The following is a 21,659-nucleotide window of genomic DNA, read 5'->3' as shown; positions in this document are numbered from 1 at the left end:
TGGTTTGGTTACATTTTTATTAATTACTGGACAGGAAACCACACTTCAGTTTCAAAAGTTGATAGCACAATAGGAGAAATGGTTGGCTATGGTTGCAGGGTTGTTTTTTAAAACATACAATCCAAACCCAAATAAATAAATACCCTCTCAACCCCACCCCCCAAAATACCCAACCTGCCACCACCACTTCCCCTCTGTCTGCCTCCCCTGCAAAAAAAAACCCACCCAAACATCCTAAACCCTTTATCATTCGCCAAGAGCATAGTGATCACAGATCGTGTGGAGATTCTTTGTGGCTTTTTAGGTGTGACTTCTCAGAAATAAGATGTGTGATCTAGAAAGTGCTAAGGAAAAGCTACGTGTCTGTGGTTTAGGTGGAGCATGTGATGGCAGCACCTTAATGTGTTTCTTCACTTGCATTTTAAAGTAAGTCTCTGTAGAAATTCCAGCTGAGGAGGGACTGTTCATCAGAGAGGGCAGTGATGGGACAAGGGGTAATGGATTTAAACTAAAAGAGGGGAGATTTAGGTTAGACACTAGGAAAAAATTCTTCACCATGAGGGTAGTAAGGTGCTGGAATAGGTTGCCCAGGGAGGTTGTTGATGCCCCCCTCCCTGGAGGTGATTAAGATGAGGTTGGATGAAGCTTTGTGCAGCCTGGTCTAGTGTGAGGTGTCCCTGCTCATAGCAGGGAGGTTGGAACCTGATGGTCTCTAAGGTCCCTTCCAACTTTCAACTATTCTATAATTCTATGACTTTATTTTTCTTGAAGCACATACAATGCTGAAGTCTACTGAATCCAGTTTTGTTTTGCAATTTCTTCTGTGCAGTTCTGCTAAAACCAGTGCAATAGAAATCAATGTAGCTTTCTTACATCACAGTGTGTGGTTTTACTCTCCTTCTGAGCCTTGATAAAAGAAATGCTGTATATCTCTGTGTATTTTTTTAAATGGCTTCTATAATTTTTTTTATCATAGACATTTCTTAAGTCAGAGTCAGAGCTCTCTGTTTTCTTCTATTTGTCTTGTAGCTGTGGAGTATAGATTAATGGCAAGTACTTACCCAGCTTCAGACATACTGGATATAGACAAACAGGAATTTACATCTCAAATTATGTCTTCATAAATTGCAAATTGAGCTAGTGTTTGTAATATTAATCAAGTGATAATTTCTGAATTAATTTTATCTCTGGCTGGTGATGTATTTAATATTAAAGATGGTGCTTGCTGTTAATTTCTCTTAAGTTCCAATTGAAGAAAGGTTTTGAAATGTGTTGATAGGTTTTTACATATTCATTTAAACGTATTTAAAAGCAAAATAGGCTTGTTAAAAGTGGCATCTGAGTAGGTGTAATATCTAGGTAGATTTGACAGTAATCTGAATAAAATCTGTGGTCCACTAGAAAAAAAATGGTAAGTAATGAACAATTTTTCAAGCGTGGATACCACCTAGTGGTAAAAGATATTGTTACTTGATTGCATAATACCTGTTCAAAAGAGTTAGGAAGTTTGTGTTACGTGGATAAAGAAAGGGGAATTAAATTGTGTCTTTTGTAACATGTTGTAACATTACACACTTGTAGTATGCAAAAGTTGTTTGAGAGTGGACAGCTAGAATTTGAACACTTGCACTTACGTGGGAGGGTATTTTTGAGACAGTTTTAAATGTATTTACTCTGTCCCATTTAAAATTAAAAGAGAAATTTAAATAAATGTGCAGATGAATAAGGGTAACAGGGAGTTTGTACAAGTATTAAAAAAGGTCCTTTTATCTGTGTGCATGCACATCAAAAACATGTGTTTGTGTTTTAAAAAGAAAAATATCCATATTTGTGAAAGTTTGAATTCAGGTAACATTAAAGGTTTGGATCTTGGTTGGGAATTCCTGGCATGGTTATTAGTGAGACGTTGCAATGAATCTGAGTTGTAAAGTTGGTCTTGAGGCAAACTGGCCTGGCAAAACGTTGAGTTGGGTAGATTCCCAGAATGGTTTCAAAAGGGATTTGCAGAGTTCATACAGTGGGCACGAGGGGGGTGACCCATTGGGGAGCAATGGGGAGAAGCTGAAGGAAGGCAGGGCTCCTGCTTCTGGGGGTGATCCTGGTGCATGCCAGGACATGGTGACTCCAGTGCTGGTCACTTTCTGTAATACAATCCCTCAAGATCAGATTATGGGAAACTACCTTCCTAAGTAAAATATTGTCCCAAAATGTAAAACTTTAGCCATCTAATTTACAGCAGTACATGTAAGCATCTTTCATTTCTTATCTTCAGCTGCTGCAGGTCTAGTATAAAAGTTATGTTTATCATCGCACCATTTGTCATGTGACTATTAACATGTAAACCAGTAACTTAGCTAATTCTGACTGGTTTATGTAGACTGTTTTATTCCCTTTTCATTTATAGGTACTTGTTTCACAGTGGCAATCCAGAGCATCCAGGAGATATACTTCTAAACACAACTGTGGAAGTTTTGCCTTTCCAGGTATGAATTTATTGCGTTGTGTCTTCGCTATTATAGGATAAAAGCAAACCATCCCAATTTTATTGAGTCTTTTTAACAAGGTGAGGGAGGCATGACTGCTTCTTCTTTAACTGTAGGATCTTGATGTCCCTGGTGCTCTCATACTTTTAATTTTTTTCATTGGATCTATTCACAAAAAATCCTGTGAGTTGTTTATTCAGATGTTCATTCAGAGTGCAGTCTGCTACGAGTGCTGTTGGCAACATGGAGGTGAACAAGCTCATTTTCTTCCAATTCACTGCTACTATTTAAAACAAACAAAAAAAATAAACTATCTTCCTTCTCCTGTTAATTTTGGAAAATGGAAAAGCTAAGTCACTCTGCTTTTTGTCTTACTAAAAAAAGTCTTAGTTCAGGAAATGACACACATCCAAACATTACTAGATACTGAAATATCCAGACTCTTAAACTGAGCATGCTCCTTTTTTTCCTGATAGCTGATTCCGTTTTCCATAATTCAGTTTGAGTTTTATCTCAAGAGGGCACTACACTACCTAAAGTATATTTTTGCTTGAAGTCAGATGGTATGGGTTCTTCTTCTTCAATTAGATATTTTAGGTAGCCATTTATATCACAAAACTCTGTGAGAGGATTAAGGTATTACTTCAGACAAGTTAATTTTATATAGTGTTAAATTGCAAAGTATTTCTATCTTCTCCTTTGCACCTAGTGTAGGTAGCTTGAAATCTGTGCCTAAATTGCCATACACTGCATCTCTCTGGGTTTTTTTTAAGTAACTTTTCATGGAGTTTACTTCTCCATTCTTGCAGTCTGCCTTCCTAGGAGCAAGCACAATTAGGAAATTCTGACCACCCCTAAAAAGAAGTTTGTCAGTTTGGTTCTAATTATATAAAACTATATACAGGGCATTGTAAGATTTATGGGTTTTGTTTCTCAAGACCTTTGGAAATATATTCAATCACAAAACCAGCAGCAGCCCTCACTTCATCTGAGCCCAAGATACCACAAGAATGCACAAGATAATCAGAATAATTATGCATCAGGCATCAATTTGGCTGTGAAATGTCTCTCAAAACTGGAGCATCCCTTAAGGAAGTAATGCCACTGCACTTCTATTGCTTCTGACACTGTGGAAGGGTAAACAGGTTATTCTGCATCTGGCCCATTCCTAAGCCATTGGTGTCAGCAGAAAATATCACCAATATGAGGGCAGCTCCTTGCAGAATGATAGGTGTCCTACTGAGGGAACTATTTCTCCACCATGGATTTCAGTAGAGATGGAAATTCAAGTACAACCCTGATTCTCCTTAAGCAAAACATCCAGAGTGCCCCCAAACAGGATTTGTGTGGGACTCAAGCAACACACTCAAAAAAACCCCAAAAAACCAAACCAAACAACCAAAGAAAAAAACCCTGCCCCCCAAAAAAAACCAAACCCCAAACCAGAAAAACCCCCAAGTTTTTCAGCAGCCTTCCATAAAAGTAGGAATTAAAACAAAAAAAAACGACTGATGGATTTAATCACCAGTTTTGTCTAGCATTTTTAGTTGATTCCTAGGAAATTTGTTCAGTGTATCTTTTAGTATTGGGTCATGGGATTCCCACTGGGATTTTCCAGCTGGTTTTGCTCTTGTCTACAGTTTAATTTTTCTGTGCTTGTTAAGGAAGCTTATTGCTGCCCATCCCTTTTTAGGGAGGCAGTGCCTATTGCAGTGCTTCCTTTGCTGGCCTGAGGGCTTTTCATCTTACCTAAATTCTCACATCAAAAAGTAAGCTGTAAGTTTCAGTTGTCCTGAGAAAAACCTCTGGTTTAACCATAGGAAAAGAAGGCAAGATCTTGCTTTTTTCTATTGTGTGTGCCAGTATTGCTTTGTATTCTATTCACATGGCAGTTACCATGAGAGTTACATGGAGCATTTAAAGTATTTATTTTCTAAGTTGAAGCCAAATACTGTTCCATGCTGGAACACTGCTGCTTTTTCTTTTCTAGTGTTGGCTTGTTGAAGGCTATGAATAACTATTCTAGGCTGGTTCATCATTATTTAGAAAAGAGGGATGCTATAACAAGAGTACACACAGATTTGTCTTTCCCTGGCAAAGTCATATGTCAAAATAAATGATTAATCTGTGCTTTGTCATTCTAGAATGAAGAACTGGTATTAAGCAAAGAAACCAAAGACAAACGCTTGGAGGATGGTTACTTCAGGATAGGTATGTCACAGTGGAAAGAAATGTGTGTTGTTACTGTTGTAACAGTTAAGACATTTTTATTAAAACCAAAACAAACCTAAAACTGAGTTGTGATCATTCAGATTTGGGTACATGATGCTGTAGGCTTTACTCAATATTGTTTCAAATACTTCTTTTTTGAGACTGATGTACTACACAGACCTAGTGTGACTCCTAGTTGTAGGGCAGCTGCATCCAGCTTCTCTGCCAGGTTCCATCAGCTAGATTATTGTAGAGGCATTTCCAGGTTGTATAAGATCACCTCTTCCGTACTGTGACTGCACAAGTGCCTCTGTGTGAGCTGTTATCATAGAATCATAAAATGGTTTGTGTTGGAAGGGACCTTAAAGGTCATCTAGATCCAACCCCCTGCACGGGCAGGGACACCTCCCACTAGACCAGGTTGCTCAGAGCCCCATCCAACCTGCCCTTGAACATTGCCAGGGAGGGGGCAGGCAAAACCTCTCTGGGCAACCTGTGCCAGTGTCTCACCACCCTCAGGCTAAAGAATTTCTTCCTAATGTCTAACCTAAATCTCACCCTCTTTCAGTTTAAAACCACTGCCCCTTGTCCTCTAGCTACAAGCCCTTGCTAAAAGTTCCTCCCCAGCTTTCCTGAAGGCCCTTCCAGGTACTGGAAGGCTGCTATGAGGTCACTCCAAAGCCTTCTCCAGGCTGAACAGCCCCAACTCTCTCAGCCTGTCTTCATAGCAGAGCTGCTCCAGCCCTCTTGTCATCTTTATGGCCCTACTATGGACTTGCTCCAAGAGCTCTAGGTCTTTCCTGTGTTCAGGACTCCAGAACTGGACACAGGGCTCCAGGTGGGGTCTCACAAGTGTGGAGTAGAGAGGCAGAATCACCTCCCTGGCCCTGCTGGCCATGATTCTTTTGATGCAGTCCAGGACATGGTTGGTTTTCTGGGCTGTAGGTGCACACTGCTGGCTCATGTTGTACTTCTTATCCACCATCATCCTCAAGTCCTTCTCCTTGGCCCTGTTTTAAATCCATTCTCCACCAAGCCTGTATTTGTGCTTGGGACTGCCCCAACCCGAGTGCAGAACCTTGAACTTGGCCTTGTTGAACTTCATGAGGTTGGCATGGGCCCACCTCTCAAGCCTGTCAGGGTCCCTTTGGATGGCCTCCCTTCCCTCCAGCATGTCAACCACACCACACAGCCTGGTGCCATGGGCAGACCTGCTGAGGGTACATCCCATCCCACTGTCCATGTTGCTGACAAAGATGTTAAACAGCACTGGTCCCAGTACTGACCCAAGGAACACCACTCATTACTGGTGTCCATCTGGACATCGAGCCATTGATCACTGCTCTCTGAATGTGACTATCCAACCAATTCCTTATGCACTGAGTAGTCCATCCATCAAATCCATATCCTTCCAGTTTTGAGACCAGAATGTCATGCTGGATGGTGTCGAACACTTTGCACAAATCCAGGTAGATTCTGTCAGTTGTCCATCTCTTGTCCACTGATGCTGTGACCCCATCATAAAAGGCCACCAAATTTTTCAGGCATCATTTGTCCTTGGTGAAGCCGTGTTGGTTGCCACCAACAACCTCCGTGTTTTCCATGTGACTTAGCAGAGCCTTCAGGAGGATCTGCTCCATGATCTTGCTGGGCACAGAGATGAGACTGACTGGCCTGTAGTTCCCTGTGTCTTCTTTCCTTCCCTTTTTGAAAATGGGGGTTGTGTTGCCCCTTTTCCAGTCAGTGGGAACTTCACCAGACTGCCATGAGTTTTCAAAGAAGATAGAAAGTGGCGTTGCAACTGCATCTGCCAGCTTTGAACCTATCCTGAGGACAATCATCTGTCTTGCCATGGGATGAGACTGGCATTTCCATAGCCAAGAGGCTGCTCAGGAAGGGCCCAGCCTAGCCATTGTCAAGGAAGAGAGATTCTACTCATGGATTGTATTTAACTTGCTGGACGTAAGTTGGGCACTCCTGTTATATAATGAGAGGAAGCTTTTTCATCATAACGAATTGCAGTTGCTGTGTATATGTTTTAATGTAAAGTCTATGGGCTTTCAAATTGGATCTTATTTATCCTAAAACAAATGAAGAAGATCCTTTAACTAGGAATACATTGAGCATGAATGATATCCCTTGTCCTTAATCCTCCTTGAAAACACATAAGCCAGGGCTTCATGTTTACTTTCAAGATACTAAATGAAAATCTTCCCAGAATTTGAGGTGCTTTTATACCCTTAGGTAGATCCAAAGTTTTTATTCTTACATGTAATCCTGTTTAGATTGGTGTGCCTTGATGATACTCCTCATCTTTGCTGCTTGCAAAGCCCAATCTGATACTTAAAATCGCTCGCTGCCTTTTGTTTCAGGAATAATATCAGTCAGCCCTACAGCAGCAGCAATAGGTTTCACATGTGAATTGTGATACTACAGGTGTGTTTTTCTGGACCCAGACTTTGTACTTAGTTTGTTGAGCGGGAGTTAACTGAAGATACACTTCTGCTTCTTTCACAGGGAAATTTGAAAACGGTGTAGCTGAAGGAACAGTTGACCCCAGCCTAAACCCTATTTCATCATTCCGGCTTTCAGTGATACAAAATTCAGCAGTGTGGGCAATTCTGAATGAGGTGAGAGGGGGTATAAGCTTTTAAAAATAAAACTGGCAGATTTGAGATTTCTTGACTCTGTCAGTGTGTTGAAGCTCAACATTTTGGCGAACGCTGAGAACAGTTACCTCTTTTTACTGAGAAATGTCGTGCCTTAAAACATGACTTCTTTTTTTGTCTGGTTTTCTATTTCAGATTCACATTAAAAAAATTACAAACTGAGCATGGAAATCTACTTTTGAGGAAAAAGGAAGAATCCTTGAAAACTTTTCCTCTAGAATCTGACATCAATAGCAAGTCTTGAATTGAAAATACTGAGCATGCACCTTATTCCAAATTTCTTTCATTTTCACTTGAACTCTACCTCTTGTGAAATCTACTGTAGATGAGAAGATTGTATTTACCCCTTCTTATCTGATCCATCCAGAAACTGATGCTCCACGCTGATAACATTTGTCTGAGGCCTATGTTGTCCTCCAGTTTAATGTGACTTATGGTCTTACGCTATGCTTAACCTGTACTATTTTGATAGTATAGTAATATAGAGAAGTTGTACATATTGTTACATTCCTTGAAGAAGAAAAAAAATATAATTATTGTTAAATATGTTTTCTGAAGGGGGTGCTTTCGGAGTTCCATTTATTTTCTATAACAAGAACCCTCTTTTATAGAATGTCAGGGATATATATTAAAAATGTTAGGGATATTTAATTTATTAAAATAATTTGAAAAGTACATATTTTTATGCAGTGAAATTTTAAATTGATATAGTTTTTTTTATGAATTCTCTAGCTTAAGTTATCTTTCTACATTTTTCTTTGGAGATGCAAACATAAATTAATACCATATTTCCAATATACTGCCATGTTTTAAAAAAAAACAGCTAGATTAAGTTTCTAAATTACATAATTTTGTACACAGAATCTGAATGATGTTCAGAGGCATTAACAGAGTTCTGAAGAGCATTATTCTTTGGAGCTATGAAATTCCACTGTACAGTTTTTAGCCACGTAAAAAGCATGCTGAAATGTCTTGTTTCATATTACGTACTAAATCTGCAGTGATTTTAGATTGAATCCATTGCATTTTAGAATAATTCTTTTCAATTCCAAACAGTTTTTTCTAAAAACTATTTGTAGACATTTCCTAGCCTGGACAAATTTAAAAAAAAAAAAAATTCCCCACATTTGCTTTGGAGTGACCAAGGTTACCTTTTATCAAAAGAATTAATAGTAGTTACATTTGATTTAAAAAGGTCTCCCATGAAGTTCTGTTGCAGTGTTTATTTGAGATGCGTTCTAGTGACTAGTGATGGTTTATTTTTATTTTCTTCAGTTATTCAAGAATAAGGTTTCCATTTGACTCTTTTATTGATCAGGGTAGTAACTTGCACTCACGTTTAATAGGAACTGAATTTGGCCTCAAGTTAGTACCCTGCCTTTTTGTTTCAAGGGAAACAACAGTGATCTTAAATGAATGAGAAACTCGGTCAGGAATAGAAAGTGGTTTGGATTAAATCCAGAGCAGAATTGTTGCAGTACTTCTGCTGCCACTGCTCTTAGTCCTTCTGCTTAGGGGCTTATGTGTAAGGACACAGGCATGGGAAGGTTTTAGTTACCCAGTCAGAAATGGTCAGGAAGAAAAGAGGCAGAAATTTCTCTCTTTAATAGGAACAAAGTGCCTGATTGTCACTGGAGGGAGGTATCTGTCCTGGGTTGGGGATTCTCAGCTGTGCTGTGAACCAGCCTCCTGGAACTGACATCTCAAAAGATGGCCCAGTTTTCCCCATGGAAAAAAAGTAATAATACCTATTATCCCCAGCATCTTTGTGGTCAGAGCACAGATGCACAAAACCTGATCTAGAGCAGGGATCTTGAATTTGTGTCTCCAGCATGAAAGTCTGACTACATAGATTTGTGGTCCTTTTCAAGACATGTTCATAAGGAGCAGGAACCTAAACCTGACTTTCCAGCACTGCAAGCAGAAAGCCATCACCACTGGGAGTCAACCTGTCTTCTGCCTCGTTGGAAAATGGTGTCATGGCTTTGTCAGTTCAGCAATATTCAAGTTTAAGAGCTTTACTACTTCTACAGACAATAGTCATTGTGGTTTAGCTATGTTGTCTGAGGATACAGGGAAGACAAGATTTGTACACAGAGGCAAGACTTTCTGTTTAGACTGACCAGTGTAAGTTGAAGAAAAGTGGAGAGCTACCAGGTGGGCCTTGTTTACTTTTTTCTGATTGCATCAGATGGTGTAAATAAAATGTTACTTGGAAAGCTTGTCTTGCCCAGAGAGACTGTGGGCGTTAGCTAAGCACTGGCCTAGTTTATGCTTGCATTTAGGAATGTGGGTCAATAGGCTCAGAATCCCGTGTGAATCTCACCTGTTGTGGTGCCACAGCCCAGTTTGTTCTGTGTATAATGCCCAGCCATCAAATGGTTGCCATGCGATGGCTTTTTATCAGACATTAGCTAGCAAAGGTCTGAAAGTGTTTAGGTTTTCTTCTCAGCTGTGCCTGTGAATGAATGATGCAAGTAATTTAACCTGTAGCTATTACAATTTAGACTGCAGAAAGATGTTAGGTATTGCGGTTTCCTAATAGAAGTAGTTTTGCTGACAGTGACTTGCAGCTTTTTCCATGAGTTGAAAGGTTTACTGGTACCAACTTCTTTAGGAAAGCTGTGTGCTTATTCTTAAAGCATCACTGCTCCTGATGTTTCACAGCAGTTAAGATGAAACACTGCTACTGTATCTAAATATATAGAAATATTACCACATTGATCACAGGACTCTGGTGTTACCAGTGTATTTCATTTTCAAAAATGCTGACGTGGAATTTATCAAAGACAAACAATTAACTTGTGCTTGGTAAAATATGTGGGGTTTTTTTCTAAAGTTTGTTGCATTTTTATTACATTGTACTAGCAGGAGTTGGAAGTACTCTGGGCTGCTTTAACACATTAAGTGTTCCTGAGGTTATATGCTCTCTAACTAAATGTGCCACATTAATACAAATTATGTTTTGTAGATTCAGGTAAATTCAGACCTGGTGTAACGAGATAGTTCTGCAAGTTTGCTTGTAAATCTTGTTGAGAAACAGGAAAAGCTTGGAAAATACTTTCTACCTAATTATCTCTGCAGACAGCTATTACTTTTTGCTTTCTACCTTTCAAATTCCAATCCCCAAGTCAGGCTAAAGTGGTGCAAGCCTCCTTCCTGGAATTCTGGTGAGTTAATGATGCTGCTTGGCTCAACAGTCATTAGCTTGGGCACTGTTCATAACTGGGTGTACTCCAGAGGGGCTGGTGTCTCTTACATGTCTCAGTCCTAAGTTACAGTATTACTATAAGAGTTCCTCAGCACCTTGAAGGTATTACCTGATTTTGGGGAGGTTTTTTCCCCACATAATTTAATTTTTTAAGTTATTTTTTTGTTGTGTCCTTTAAAGTCCCCTCTAGGCCACTGAATCTTATAGTAATTGAGTAATGGAAATTGCTTCCAAATAAACTGCATTGTCCTCTGATCCTTTTAGCTACTTCTGATGGTGTTAAAAGCTTCAGGAAAGAGAATATTTGTGAAACCAAAGGCATTACCAGAAACCTCCATTATGTGGATAAATTATTCTTAATTTTTTTATACTGGATGCCAAACAGACCAGCAGATTGGGGTGCTGGCTTTTCTGAGTTGATCAGGATGCCTCTGGACCAAGGAAATCTAAGACTGTCAGGATAATCTTGCTGTGTTCATTCAGTGGGCAGTCCTGAAAACTTTGTAAATAATTTGAATAGGATGTGATCCCAAATTAGCACTTTTAATGTTTTTAATTAAAGAGTGTTTCTAAAGCACTGTATAAGGCTTTGCATTTTTGCAGGCATCTCAACCATGTATTTGCATTGATAGAAAATATTCCTATAGGTACGTTTGTTTTTTCTTAATTGAAAGACAAAATGAAACAGATAAACATATGATTTGTGGACCAATAAGAGACTGGACTCTTGTTGTATCGCTGCTTGTCTAACTCTTTTAAAAGCAGTTTTTAAATACCTTGAGTCAGTTTAGAGCAAAGAAATTTATACTTTGCCTCTGTGGTGAAGTGCAATTAGTCTTTGGCATATTTGATCAACTGTGTAACAATTTTCCTTAATTTTTTCCCCAAGTATATTATCATTTCAGTTATCTTTTTGTTGTTGTTGTTGAAAATACTTGCTCCAAATGAAGTATTGTAGTAATTTGTAGTTTGCTTCCAACTTGGAAAATAATATTTAGCTTTGTGGGGGGGGGGGAGGAAAGAAATCTCTTCACACCTTGCTCCCCTGCCATACATTAACTCTAGGTTCTGTATTTGTTCTTACTAGGAAGGATGTATTCTAAAAAAGCTAAAGCAAGTAACTAGCAGAGGGGGAGAACCCTGTTTTAAAAAATCATCTTTCCAATCACCAGCATAATGCTGAAAGGCTATTAAACAACTGGTGTTTTCAAGCTAGCATTGTTTGCTGATGTAAAAAATCCACCCCACACAGACCTGATGAATTAGTCTCTGAGAGTGTCACTTTTCTGAGCCCAGTGGTCTCAAGAGTTTTGCTGATTTTGGCTAGGAGCAGCTAGAACTCAAAGTAGCTTAATTTTGAGAACACTGGAACCTTCTTTCAAGATGACAAACTTTGATATCTCTCAAGGGAAGGTACCCAGGCCCTGGGTCCTTCACTGATTTCAATGGTGTTGCACCACAGGGCACTAAAGATGAAGTATTTTTACTGTTGAACTGAAGGAGGTGATCACTGCTGCTAGGATTCCTGTTAGGGGAAGGGTGTATGGTTGGGCTGTAGCTGCCTGCATGACAGGAGTTGTGCTGGTAGCCAGGCTGGGAGCAGGTCCTGACTGGAATCCTTCACCTCCCGTCAATCAGCGGTTCAGTACTTCCCTTTTTAAAAGGGAAAGGTTTCTCAGTGTCTGCTGAGAGGGAACACGATTCTCTTCAAGCCTTAACAGTGGCTGAAACACACAGTACTGTAAGTTGCACTGCCAGCATATTTGTTATTTTAAGAGAAATATAATTTTTCCTTATAAATCAAATTCTAGTATTGAGATATTAAGTGTAACCAGTTTGCGCTTGTGTTGTTTTGGAAACGGAATCCTAGTGCTCATGTTTCATCCTGAACACTCTGCTTCCATCATCTTCATGGCCCAGAAGGTATTGTTTGTACTCCTGCCTTGTGGACTTCACAGCTGCAGGCATTGCCACGAGCCCACGCTGGTAGCCAAACTAAACTTGTACTGTCCTTCCATGTTCATCAACCTGCCACTCATACTGGTGGATGTAATAATACCTGCTGGACTTTTAGAGATTGGGTTTAAAAACTTGCTGCTATATTTGGAAACCTGATATGGGTCATGTTAATTGTGCCTTTCATCACTGTTTCTTCTGTGTGCCAGAGTTGTCCATGTATATTTGAAGTAGTCAAAATAAATCTATTCTCAAGTTCTTTCATAAAAGGAGGGGACAGTTCTGTATCTAGAGACAGTTGTTGCTTTACCACTGCAACACTATGAAGATCCTTACTTTCACACACTCCCAAGGCAAGGTATTCCAGTATTACTCTGAAAGAAAACTGCTTTACAGTGTCACTTAAACCCCTCATAATGTAGAGCTTATGCCAGTATGTGCAAAATACCTGCAGTGAGAATTATACTAAATAGACTTGTTGCAGTTAAATTTAAGCTAAAGAGATGTAACTTGGTTTTAGGAATGTACTGCAGAAGTATTTGAAACAAAATTGCTAACATGTTTACTGTTGTAAATATTTTAATAAAAAAAGGACACTTCAAACTTTTTTACACAGTTATCTACAATAAAGAGAAATTTACAACCATTTACAAAATGTTCTTAATGTTTCCTTTACTGTCAAGACAGCTAAGATAACATAAACGTTAGGTGGGTGAAGTCCTGGTTTTATTTCACTCTGTATTTATAAAAGGAACAAAGCATCTTGGTGAAGTTCCATCCACATGCTAATGAGATCAAATAGAACAGGATGAGAAGTGCGAAGGGGTACAAAAGAATAGCTGTGTTCTTCAAAAAGGGCAATGCTGAAAGAGAAGCAACAATGAAGCAAGTATGAAGTCCTGCTCTTTCAAAAAAAAAGGTGCTTCATGTAGCGTGGCCTCAGGGCAAGATGGCAAGGAAAAATAGTACTGCTCTGCCAGCCTTATAGGAAAGGCAAGTTTGGCATCCCTGCCCTACCAGTCCTACCATTATCACAGGTTAAAGAGTACTTAAGGTAACTGGTACAAGTAATGCCCTGGGAAACAGTTGTACCTAAAACTATAGTCTTAAACTTACCACAGTATTTTTATCCAATGCCAACGGTTTGAAGAGGAAAAAGAAATCTTTAAGGTCCCTTCAAACCCAAGCCCCTCTACGATTCTGTGAAAAACTGTCATCCTACAGGTCTAATACAAGCAGGGAAGTTGGTAGGGTGAGAAATATCAATTATTTGGTTAAGATGTCCACCCAGCTGGAAACATAGATTGGTGCATTTCTATCAAACAACTTCTACCACAAAGAAAGAATTCCTTCAGTGTCCAGCTGAGGCTTTGCTTTATAAATTAATAGACCAAGATCAAATTAATAGGCTAAAGTCATGCTTTTGTTTTCTATCAAACAAATAGAAGTTGCTATGACTTACCACTGTATCCTAGGAATGTCACATAGATGTAATAGCCAATTGCAATCAGCCATAATGTGTTCCCAACAAAATACCCAATGACAGAATCGGATATGATGACATCTGCAAAAGACAATTGCTCTCAGCTCTTTTGATAGAGCATGATTTTTAAGCAGAAAGCATAAAATATGCTACTTACAGTTGATGAAAAACAGCTGGATAAAATGCAAAATGACTAGAAGTGGATAGAAAGCATTCAGATGAACATCAAAGGCATATCCCCACTCCACATCATAGTCTCTGTTCTGCTGCTTCACCAAGTACTTATTAGAAATGAACCTACGTGAAAAGACATTTGAGAATGCTGTTAAGGTGACTCTGCAAAGCTGACTGACAAAACATTGGCTTGATATGGTAAGTCCTCTGTAATCCTAACTCTATGCTGTCAAAGTTTCTGCTATCTGGAAGAAACAAAATGAAAGAACTACACAGACTAGAAACTGTTGTTGTTTAAACTATATTTACACCCCTTGCATTCCATGGGCGGCTGAAACACGTGGTAATACAGAACCAGAACTCTATAAAATAGATCAGTGCTACAACTGATCAGTGCAGTTACAAGTTCCCAGGCAGTATGCAACTTGCTTGTACACAAAGGGAGATGACTTCAGAAAACTGTTGTACATGATCAGTACACATCACACAGAGTTTGTTTCATCTCTAGGGAAAAGGCATGCAGCAAGGGCAGGCTGGCACTCTTCAGGTCAGGCCCTTCTTATTGAAAAGAAGAGCTAATGGAACACACACTGCCTGCTGGTGCAGGCTACTGAGCAAGCCCTGAGTCTTTGTTTTCTTCAGCTGAAGTTGTGCTGACATCAGAATACCTATTTAGAAGGATCTCTCTATCAGGATACCTATTTAGAAGGGGAACAATAAGTTACTATAGGCTCCGAAATAAGAAGTTAACAGACCAGAGCTTTCATGGTAGCTTTCTCTGCCACACTGTGTCATGGGCAGGGTCAGAAAGGCAGATCCTGGGTGCAAAGTGAAGCAAGACAGGAAGGGGTTTAGGCTCATTAAGAATGGGGGGAACTTTGGAAAAAAGGGTGAGCCTGCACTGGAAGAAGGGACTTCAACCAAACTGGAGCCAGGTGACTGGTAGTTAGGCCTGAAGGAAGCTGGCTAGAAGACAGAGGAACGCCAGCAGATGCTGAAGTCTTTCTACTTCAGGAGACTGCATCCCAAGTCACAAATTGCTGGAGGATGGGAAGGATGCATTACTGTATGCTCTTCCCCAAACCAAGCATGGGTTGCTGTCCCAGACAGGAGTAGGCCAGATGGACCTTTCACCTATTGGCTACAGTTCTTTTATGTACCTCATCCAGAATTCTGCAATTACATGTGGGAGTCCCTGAGGTCACTGAAAGGAATCTATCCCTTTGCCAATCAGTTAAGGATATCAGCTCCACCACTAAGAACTTTTTTAAGTGCCCCTGCTGCCTTGGAAGTTTGAATTTTCCACCACTACCATGAAGAAGCTCTTGGTAAAATAAAAACTCTTCCTTCGGTGCCCTCACCTTGCCACGGTGCAGAAACAGAAACTTGCGTTGCTTCAAGGTTCTCTAGCTGGTGCAGGACACAGCGGTAACATGCTGAGGCCTGGGTTATAAACCGACTGGCTACTGCCTCCCCCTTCTGTAGATCTCTGGCCATGACAAGGTAAGAGTGGTAGCGACTCCCAACAAAGCAACGAAGCCAACAAGTGCAAAACAGATCAGACGTTGCTTGTAGTGGAAATAGCTAAAATCTTCAGCAAGGAGCAGGGCCCAATTGTATATTGCCCTACTTCAACATCATCATCCTCAGGCTTACTTTATTCAAGCCGTTCAAGCAAAATAAGGAATGAAAAATGTTTTTCTTGCTCACCAAATTTTTTTATTTGGCATTACTGCTGAAGGTGAACCAGCCCAAGAAAAAAGAAAACAAGCTGAAATCGTCCTCATAACACAGGATCTCTGAACATTCACCCTTCGCAGGAAATAATAAAGCAAAAGTTGCCTTCTTTTTAAAAACAGTATTTTGAAATCACAGCAGCACAAAACCTCCAGTCAGTATTTACTTAATAATCTTGCCCCAGAGAGAGAAACAAGTGTCTTGCAAACAGCAGAGGACTGGTGACTCACATCAACACTGACTTCAGCTTCAGACACCACTACTCACCACATCAGAGTTGCAATCAGGAGGCCAACACCTACGCAGTCTATGAACACAACCCAAAGCAGCAGCTTTACTGTTTCAAAAAAACCCATGTCCAGCACAAATCCAAATCCTACAGTAGACACTGAAAGTAGAAGAAAATATTATTAAAATTAACTGTGGAAAAGAAAGCATGAGATCTTAAACCAATAGGCTTTTTTTGAGTATACTGTTAAAAAGTCTCCAGTTTCCTCCTTATTTTTTCTCCCCAAAATTTTCAGTCCAACAGCACTTTTATTTTTTTCCTCCACCAAATATTAAGTAAAATGCAATTTACTCATATAAACCCTTTCACAGATTGGAGAACACTCATGAGTACTTGGGCAAAGTGTATTGCTCCCACCCAACTTCTGGTTTTGAAACGTATACACTAAAAGAGCATTCTTTGTTTTATATAATCTCCTTGTTAACCTGAACAGTGCTAAAAACTACTTCCACTTCTCAATTAACAGTTTTGATATTACTAATAGCAAGGTGCTATACAAGACACAGGGCAATACTTACTGCTTTTGCAATTCAGTATTACAAATTTTTTAGAGCAGGGAGTTGACAGTTGGATGGAGTGATCTTAGAGGACTTTTCCAACCATGACAATTCTGTGATTATATGGGACACTTTGTTTCAGCTTAATTCTCCAATGTACAGAACTTCACCGGGGCCTTTATAGCGAAAACAGTATTTTACGTGCAACGTTCAGATAAGCAAAACGTTCAGGACTTTTATCTAAAGCATTACTGTGTGGTATAGGGGTTTGCTACCGTGGAATTGCAGGGGAATGCAGAGTGTGAAATGCAACAGATGAGTTGCAAGAGACTGTTGGACTACATAGTGTTAGTTATGCCTCCTTTGCTCTCCAGTTCCCACCTTCACTTCCAGAGAGTTAGGCCATTTTCTTCTACTCGACTCTAAGAGATAATCCATTCAGGTCGGTCCTCTTTGCATGTGTGTGTGGCTGGGACAATGGACGCTGATCAGCGGATTTTCCCCTCCCTCTCTCTCGCCCTGCCCGCTCCCCAGCACTCACCGCAGAGCCAGACACTGAGAAGGACTAAGAAAGCAGGGTCATCCCTCGCCCACTGGTCCTTGGTCTGCTTCCGGTAGTGGAAGTTCCTGTAAACCCTCTGCGGCGAGGTGAACAGGTAAAGCATCTGCCAGAGAGCAAACTCGAAGTCCATCTGCCGGACGTGGAAGAGCCTCCTCAGGTACTTGTAGCGCTTGGCCCCAGCCGTGTGCCTGGCAGCATCCCTGGGGCTCAGCGCCCCGTTGCCCTGGCTGCCAGCGCTGAACGACGTGGTGGGCAGCATCCTGCTACAGGAAGGAATTTCAAAAGAAGCGTTTGGTTTAGGTTTGGTTTAGTTGGCCCCGCCGCGCACCCCGCTGCTCCCTCCAGCCCCAAGGGGGGTGGGGGCGGGTGGGGAGGCCTCACCTGCCGCTCCGGCCCCCGCCGCTGCCGCTGCCGCCTTCCGGCAACGTCCCCGGGCCGCCCCTTCCTCCCCGCCACCGGCCCGCCTCTTCCTCCCTGCCCGGGCCGGAAGGGGCGGCGGGGCTGCGGGCGGCCGGGGCTGGTGGCTGGGCAGCCGGGCAGCCGGGCGGGGAGCTGGCTGGGGGGAGGTGGCCTGGCCGCCATGCCCAAGTACTACGAGGAGAAGGAGGAGGACGGGCAGGCCTGCGGGGGGGTGCGGGAGGACCTGCGGCACTGCCTGCTGGAGAGCCCCTGCGTCCTGCGGGTGAGCGCGGCAGCCCCGGGGCCCGCCTCGCTGCGGGGCTGCACCCCCCTCTGAGCCCCCCTCCCGCCGGGCCCCTCACCCGCCGGGCCCCTCACCCGCCCCCCGGGGGAAAGCCCCTCGCTCCCAGGCCGGCCCCCAGGCCTGGAAGCTGCTCCCTGGGGCGGCCCCCGCCGCAGCTCTTCCAGGCGTTGGGGCGTCCTTCCAGCCGGGGAGGTGCTGCCGGGGCTGGGGAGGCAGGCCCGGGGCTGGGGAGGCAGGCCCGGCCCCCTCGGGAGGCAGGAGCTGGCGTGTAGCCCCTTCCGAGCCTCTTCATTGAGATCCCCAGCGGGTTAAAGAACCGTAGCTTTGAGAAGGAAGCGCAAGTCGCCGTACTGTGGCGAAACCCCCAGCAAACTGGGGTCTGAAGTGTTTTGGGTCTCCCTTTGACCAGCTTCAGGGTTCAGATTTTAATGCTTTGCTTTTCATCTCGCAGGAGAACAAAAGCCCTAAACAGTGTTTGAGGGAAGGACACTGTAGGAGTTTGCAGGTTACGTTTTTTGCATGCAAAAGATCGATGGTAAGTGCTTGCGGTGTGTTTTCTGCTAGCAGCCTGGGCGTGTTCTGTCCTGTTCCCCGTTTTCTGGAGAAAACCACCTCAATTCAGTCAAACTGGTGTTGGGCAGAACAGGTCTTGCCTTTGAGTTCCATTGAAAAGACAAACTGTTGTGCACTGTTCTCATGAAGAAAACGTCATAGAGTGTAAACAAGGTGGAAAAAAAGCATAAATTGAATTAGGCTTAGCTTGTGATACGTAAATAAGTGGTGTATTGTTGCTGTTTTCTTTTAGCAAAGCTTTGTTTTGAACGATATTAGTAGATCAGGTGGTTCTAGGATACTGACAATCTACTTTTTGTCTGTGAACAAAGAACATTGAAGAAAAGCATGTCCTGAAAGAGACTTCCACTGTTGAAGCAGGCTCTTGCATTTTTATTTTTCTTGGAGGGCTTGAGCTAATGATAAAGAAAAGTTTGAGGGGTTTTTTTTAAATAGTGAGCAATAAAGTATGGTAGTGAGAAAACAGTTATAAAAAGTGTAACTAGACACAGGTTTCTCAATTTTGATAGAAGTTCCTTGTCTAGAAACATCTTCCTTGTGTCTCCATAACACTTAAATACAGTTAAGATGTGGCAAACATAGAGCTGAAACTGTACCTAAAATTTTTCTTCCATTCTGTATTGTTCCTTAAGTCGTAACAGCTTTTTGTACATCTCCTGTATGAGCTGTATTAATCCCTAAAGTGACAATTTTTTATTTCTGTGGACAGGAAAAAATGCCGTGCACTAAATGCTTGAAATACCTATTTGATACTGCAGTATCAATATATGTATCTCCAGCCTGTATTTCTGTAGATCATTAAGGGAGCTTGATGAAATTATGTTTTGCAGGAAGAGGTCTGGCTCTTCATGTGATTTTATTTAACTGCTCCCAATTCTAAGGCTGAAAAATGGCCTTTTCTTTTTTTTTGGTCCCATCAACTCTGTAAATACCAATAATTGTGCTGTGCCAAATTTCTTACTTGGAATAATAAAGAGTATTTAAAAACAAGTTATACACTAAATGTAGATATTATTTACAATATGCTAAAATAATTGGGGATTTTTCCTAGATGCTGTTTTCTTCGTGTGGAAATATATTCTTTTATCAGAGGAGTAGACTTTAGTCCATATAGTAAAGTAGGAGCAAGGCTTAAAGTGGAAGCTGCTTGATTATTGAGCAGACTGTGCCATCTTACAGTTTAGCTCTTTATGAACTGTGCTGCAGTTCTGAATAATGGAAGGGGGTGAGTTAAGGGAGGTAAAAGATACGTTGTTGACCTGATATGTGAATGTGGCCAAATTGCAAGCTGTAACTTCAAGACTGACTATCTAAATTGACAAGAAATTTCCCAAGATCAAAGTTTGTTTTTCTGCTGCCCTGGGAAAGGGCTTGCAATTTAGTTTCAATAAGTGCTGCACTGTAGCTGTTGTTTTATCTTTTTTTCTACTGTCACTTTTTGCCTTCCATTAAATTATTTTTTCAACTGCCTAGAAGAAACTTGCAGATTTTACAAGCTGAATCTTATTTCAATTTTTAGTGTTTTTTTCTTTTTTTTTCTTCAGACACACGATGTATTTAAGTTATCCCTGCCCTCACTGACATTTGCAGTGACTCCCACTTCAACCCAATCTGAATTTTCCTCTAACTTGTCAGTTCAATTTGGAAAAATCAGATCTAAGCAGATTTACACTGCCTTGTTTTCATGTGTTACTTGCCATCTCACTATGCTGCTCTGTCCTTTGTATTGTTATACTGTTTATTTCAGAATGCACAGGATGCTTTTTGCATAGTTTTAATTTTGTGTGAGATTTAAGATAATACAATGTCTGTTTCACTGGAAGAACCCTATGACTTGTTGGCTACATCATTATTTTTCTTTACAGTGACTTCTGCTTTATTCTATCCTTTCTTCTGACACACAGTGCCAAGATAGCACAAGAGCTCTAAAATATTTCTTTTTTGAAATATATCATTTTAATGTATTGAATTCCTTTTCAGTTGGATACCAGGGCAAGATTCAGAGGAAGGAAGGGGTACTAAAGTCCTCAGGAAGAGACCCAGCCACGGGAAATCAGAGTTCATCAGCACTTTAAGCAAAACAGAGACTAAAGTAAGATGATTGTATCTGCTGCATCCTTTCATGCTGTATTTTTATGGAAGGTATCTACTCCTGAGTATTCCAATAGTTTGATCTGGATGTGCATTTAAATATTAAAAAAAAATACAAGCATGAATCTGGAAGTTCTGACCAAAATAGGTACTTGTCATGCACTTGCAATAAAACGTATAAAATCCAGAATAAAGTGCAGAGCTTATCATTGTGTTTTGAAGTTGTCTTTTTGTGATATTGCTGATTCTGATAATGTTTTACTATGACAAATATTACAAGATATGGAACTGGGAGTTCACTTGACTGGTACCCCATAAGGTCTCTCAGGATAGAGCTGTTTCCAGAGACGATGAGTTGACCAAGGTTATGAAATGTATGTGCAAGCTGCTTCCTCCCCAGTAGGTTTGTTACTCAATAAACCTGTACTAATAGGTGGGTATGGCAATGTTTTTGCAGTGCCACATATACAAGGATGGCATCTCTTTCCTCTTGCTAGAGCTTCCTCATCATGTGATGACTGGTGTGCGTGGTTATTACTGCAGTCTAGTCTCGTTGACAGCTAGATTAAAATTGGTTACTTTAAATTAAAGGCTGTCTGATTTATCTTTCAGTGATCTGTCTTCTTGTATTGACACAAGTACAAGAAAACTAGAGCATTGTTCTAGTCAATAACTTGAAAGCTGTATGCCAGGATGTAGCTGTGTGTCTTTGAATGGGCTGGAAGGTGTTCCTCAGGCTGACAGTGAAGGAGACCATGGCTGCTACTATGGTGTTCTAGAAGTATTTACAATATTTAAATTACTCTGAGGTTACCCTGAATCGTCTTTCTGCATTATTTTCCAAGCAAGTGTATATATACTAATCCAAACATATGCGCAAACTAGGGATAGTGATCTGGACTTTAATATGTTTATAGAAAGTCATGCTTCACAAATTTCTTTGTGAGCCCTTTTCTTGGTTTTACTTTGTTACATCTCTCTAAATACTTTGTTTCCTATTTATCGATGTAAAATGTTCAA

At 40.9% G+C, this 21,659-nt stretch overlaps 3 protein-coding genes across 5 annotated transcripts in view; 2 read left to right on the top strand and 1 right to left on the bottom strand.

Moving 5' to 3' along the window:
- MGAT4A (alpha-1,3-mannosyl-glycoprotein 4-beta-N-acetylglucosaminyltransferase A) overlaps positions 1-13,185 on the top strand; it is an 88,103-nt gene extending 74,918 nt beyond the window's left edge. Inside the window, exons 13-16 of the mRNA XM_051610484.1 lie at positions 2,405-2,483; positions 4,628-4,694; positions 7,212-7,324; positions 7,499-13,185. Coding sequence (XP_051466444.1) covers positions 2,405-2,483; positions 4,628-4,694; positions 7,212-7,324; positions 7,499-7,525 — 286 coding nt within the window. The 3' untranslated portion in view covers positions 7,526-13,185. The remainder of the gene's footprint in view (positions 1-2,404; positions 2,484-4,627; positions 4,695-7,211; positions 7,325-7,498) is intronic.
- UNC50 (unc-50 inner nuclear membrane RNA binding protein) lies at positions 215-17,700 on the bottom strand. 3 transcript variants are annotated; one of them, XM_051610516.1, is made up of 6 exons: positions 17,654-17,700; positions 17,252-17,535; positions 16,192-16,312; positions 14,171-14,310; positions 13,993-14,094; positions 215-2,766 (listed from the first exon to the last, which is right to left on the bottom strand). In XM_051610516.1, exons 2-6 carry the CDS (start codon positions 17,529-17,531, stop codon positions 2,630-2,632), a joined length of 780 nt encoding a protein of 259 aa, XP_051466476.1. In that variant the 5' UTR covers positions 17,532-17,535; positions 17,654-17,700; the 3' UTR covers positions 215-2,629. The 3 variants fall into 3 exon arrangements, with proteins under 3 accessions (XP_051466476.1, XP_051466456.1, XP_051466466.1); XM_051610496.1 differs by lacking the exon at positions 215-2,766 and adding an exon at positions 13,092-13,393; XM_051610506.1 differs by lacking the exon at positions 215-2,766 and adding an exon at positions 13,092-13,393 and having other exon boundaries at positions 17,252-17,532; positions 17,654-17,695.
- Positions 17,701-17,757: 57 nt separating this feature from the next.
- Positions 17,758-20,848, top strand: LOC127380916 (cytochrome c oxidase assembly factor 5). The gene is made up of 3 exons (XM_051610555.1): positions 17,758-17,954; positions 18,427-18,510; positions 20,529-20,848. The coding sequence occupies exons 1-3, from the start codon at positions 17,853-17,855 to the stop codon at positions 20,568-20,570; spliced, it is 228 nt and encodes a 75-aa protein (XP_051466515.1). The 5' UTR covers positions 17,758-17,852; the 3' UTR covers positions 20,571-20,848.
- The last annotated feature ends 811 nt before the right edge of the window (positions 20,849-21,659 follow it).

The sequence above is a fragment of the Apus apus genome, chromosome 1, assembly GCF_020740795.1.
Source record: "Apus apus isolate bApuApu2 chromosome 1, bApuApu2.pri.cur, whole genome shotgun sequence".
Classification (NCBI taxonomy): domain Eukaryota; kingdom Metazoa; phylum Chordata; class Aves; order Apodiformes; family Apodidae; genus Apus; species Apus apus.
This window is presented reverse-complemented; position numbering and strand designations above follow the sequence as displayed.

Excerpts from the sequence above, each read along its gene's own strand:
- UNC50 (XM_051610516.1), bottom strand. The coding sequence starts at position 17,531 with ATGCTGCCCACCACGTCGTTCAGCGCTGGCAGCCAGGGCAACGGGGCG. Across the intron at positions 14,095-14,170 it reads CCAGCTGTTTTTCATCAACT|ATGTCATCATATCCGATTCT; the intron begins GTAAGTAGCATA and ends TGTCTTTTGCAG. Across the intron at positions 2,767-13,992 it reads GACATTCCTAGGATACAGTG|TAGCAGTGAATTGGAAGAAA; the intron begins GTAAGTCATAGC and ends TGTTTTAAATAG.
- LOC127380916 (XM_051610555.1), top strand. The coding sequence starts at position 17,853 with ATGCCCAAGTACTACGAGGAGAAGGAGGAGGACGGGCAGGCCTGCGGG. Across the intron at positions 17,955-18,426 it reads AGAGCCCCTGCGTCCTGCGG|GAGAACAAAAGCCCTAAACA; the intron begins GTGAGCGCGGCA and ends TTCATCTCGCAG. Across the intron at positions 18,511-20,528 it reads TTGCATGCAAAAGATCGATG|TTGGATACCAGGGCAAGATT; the intron begins GTAAGTGCTTGC and ends ATTCCTTTTCAG.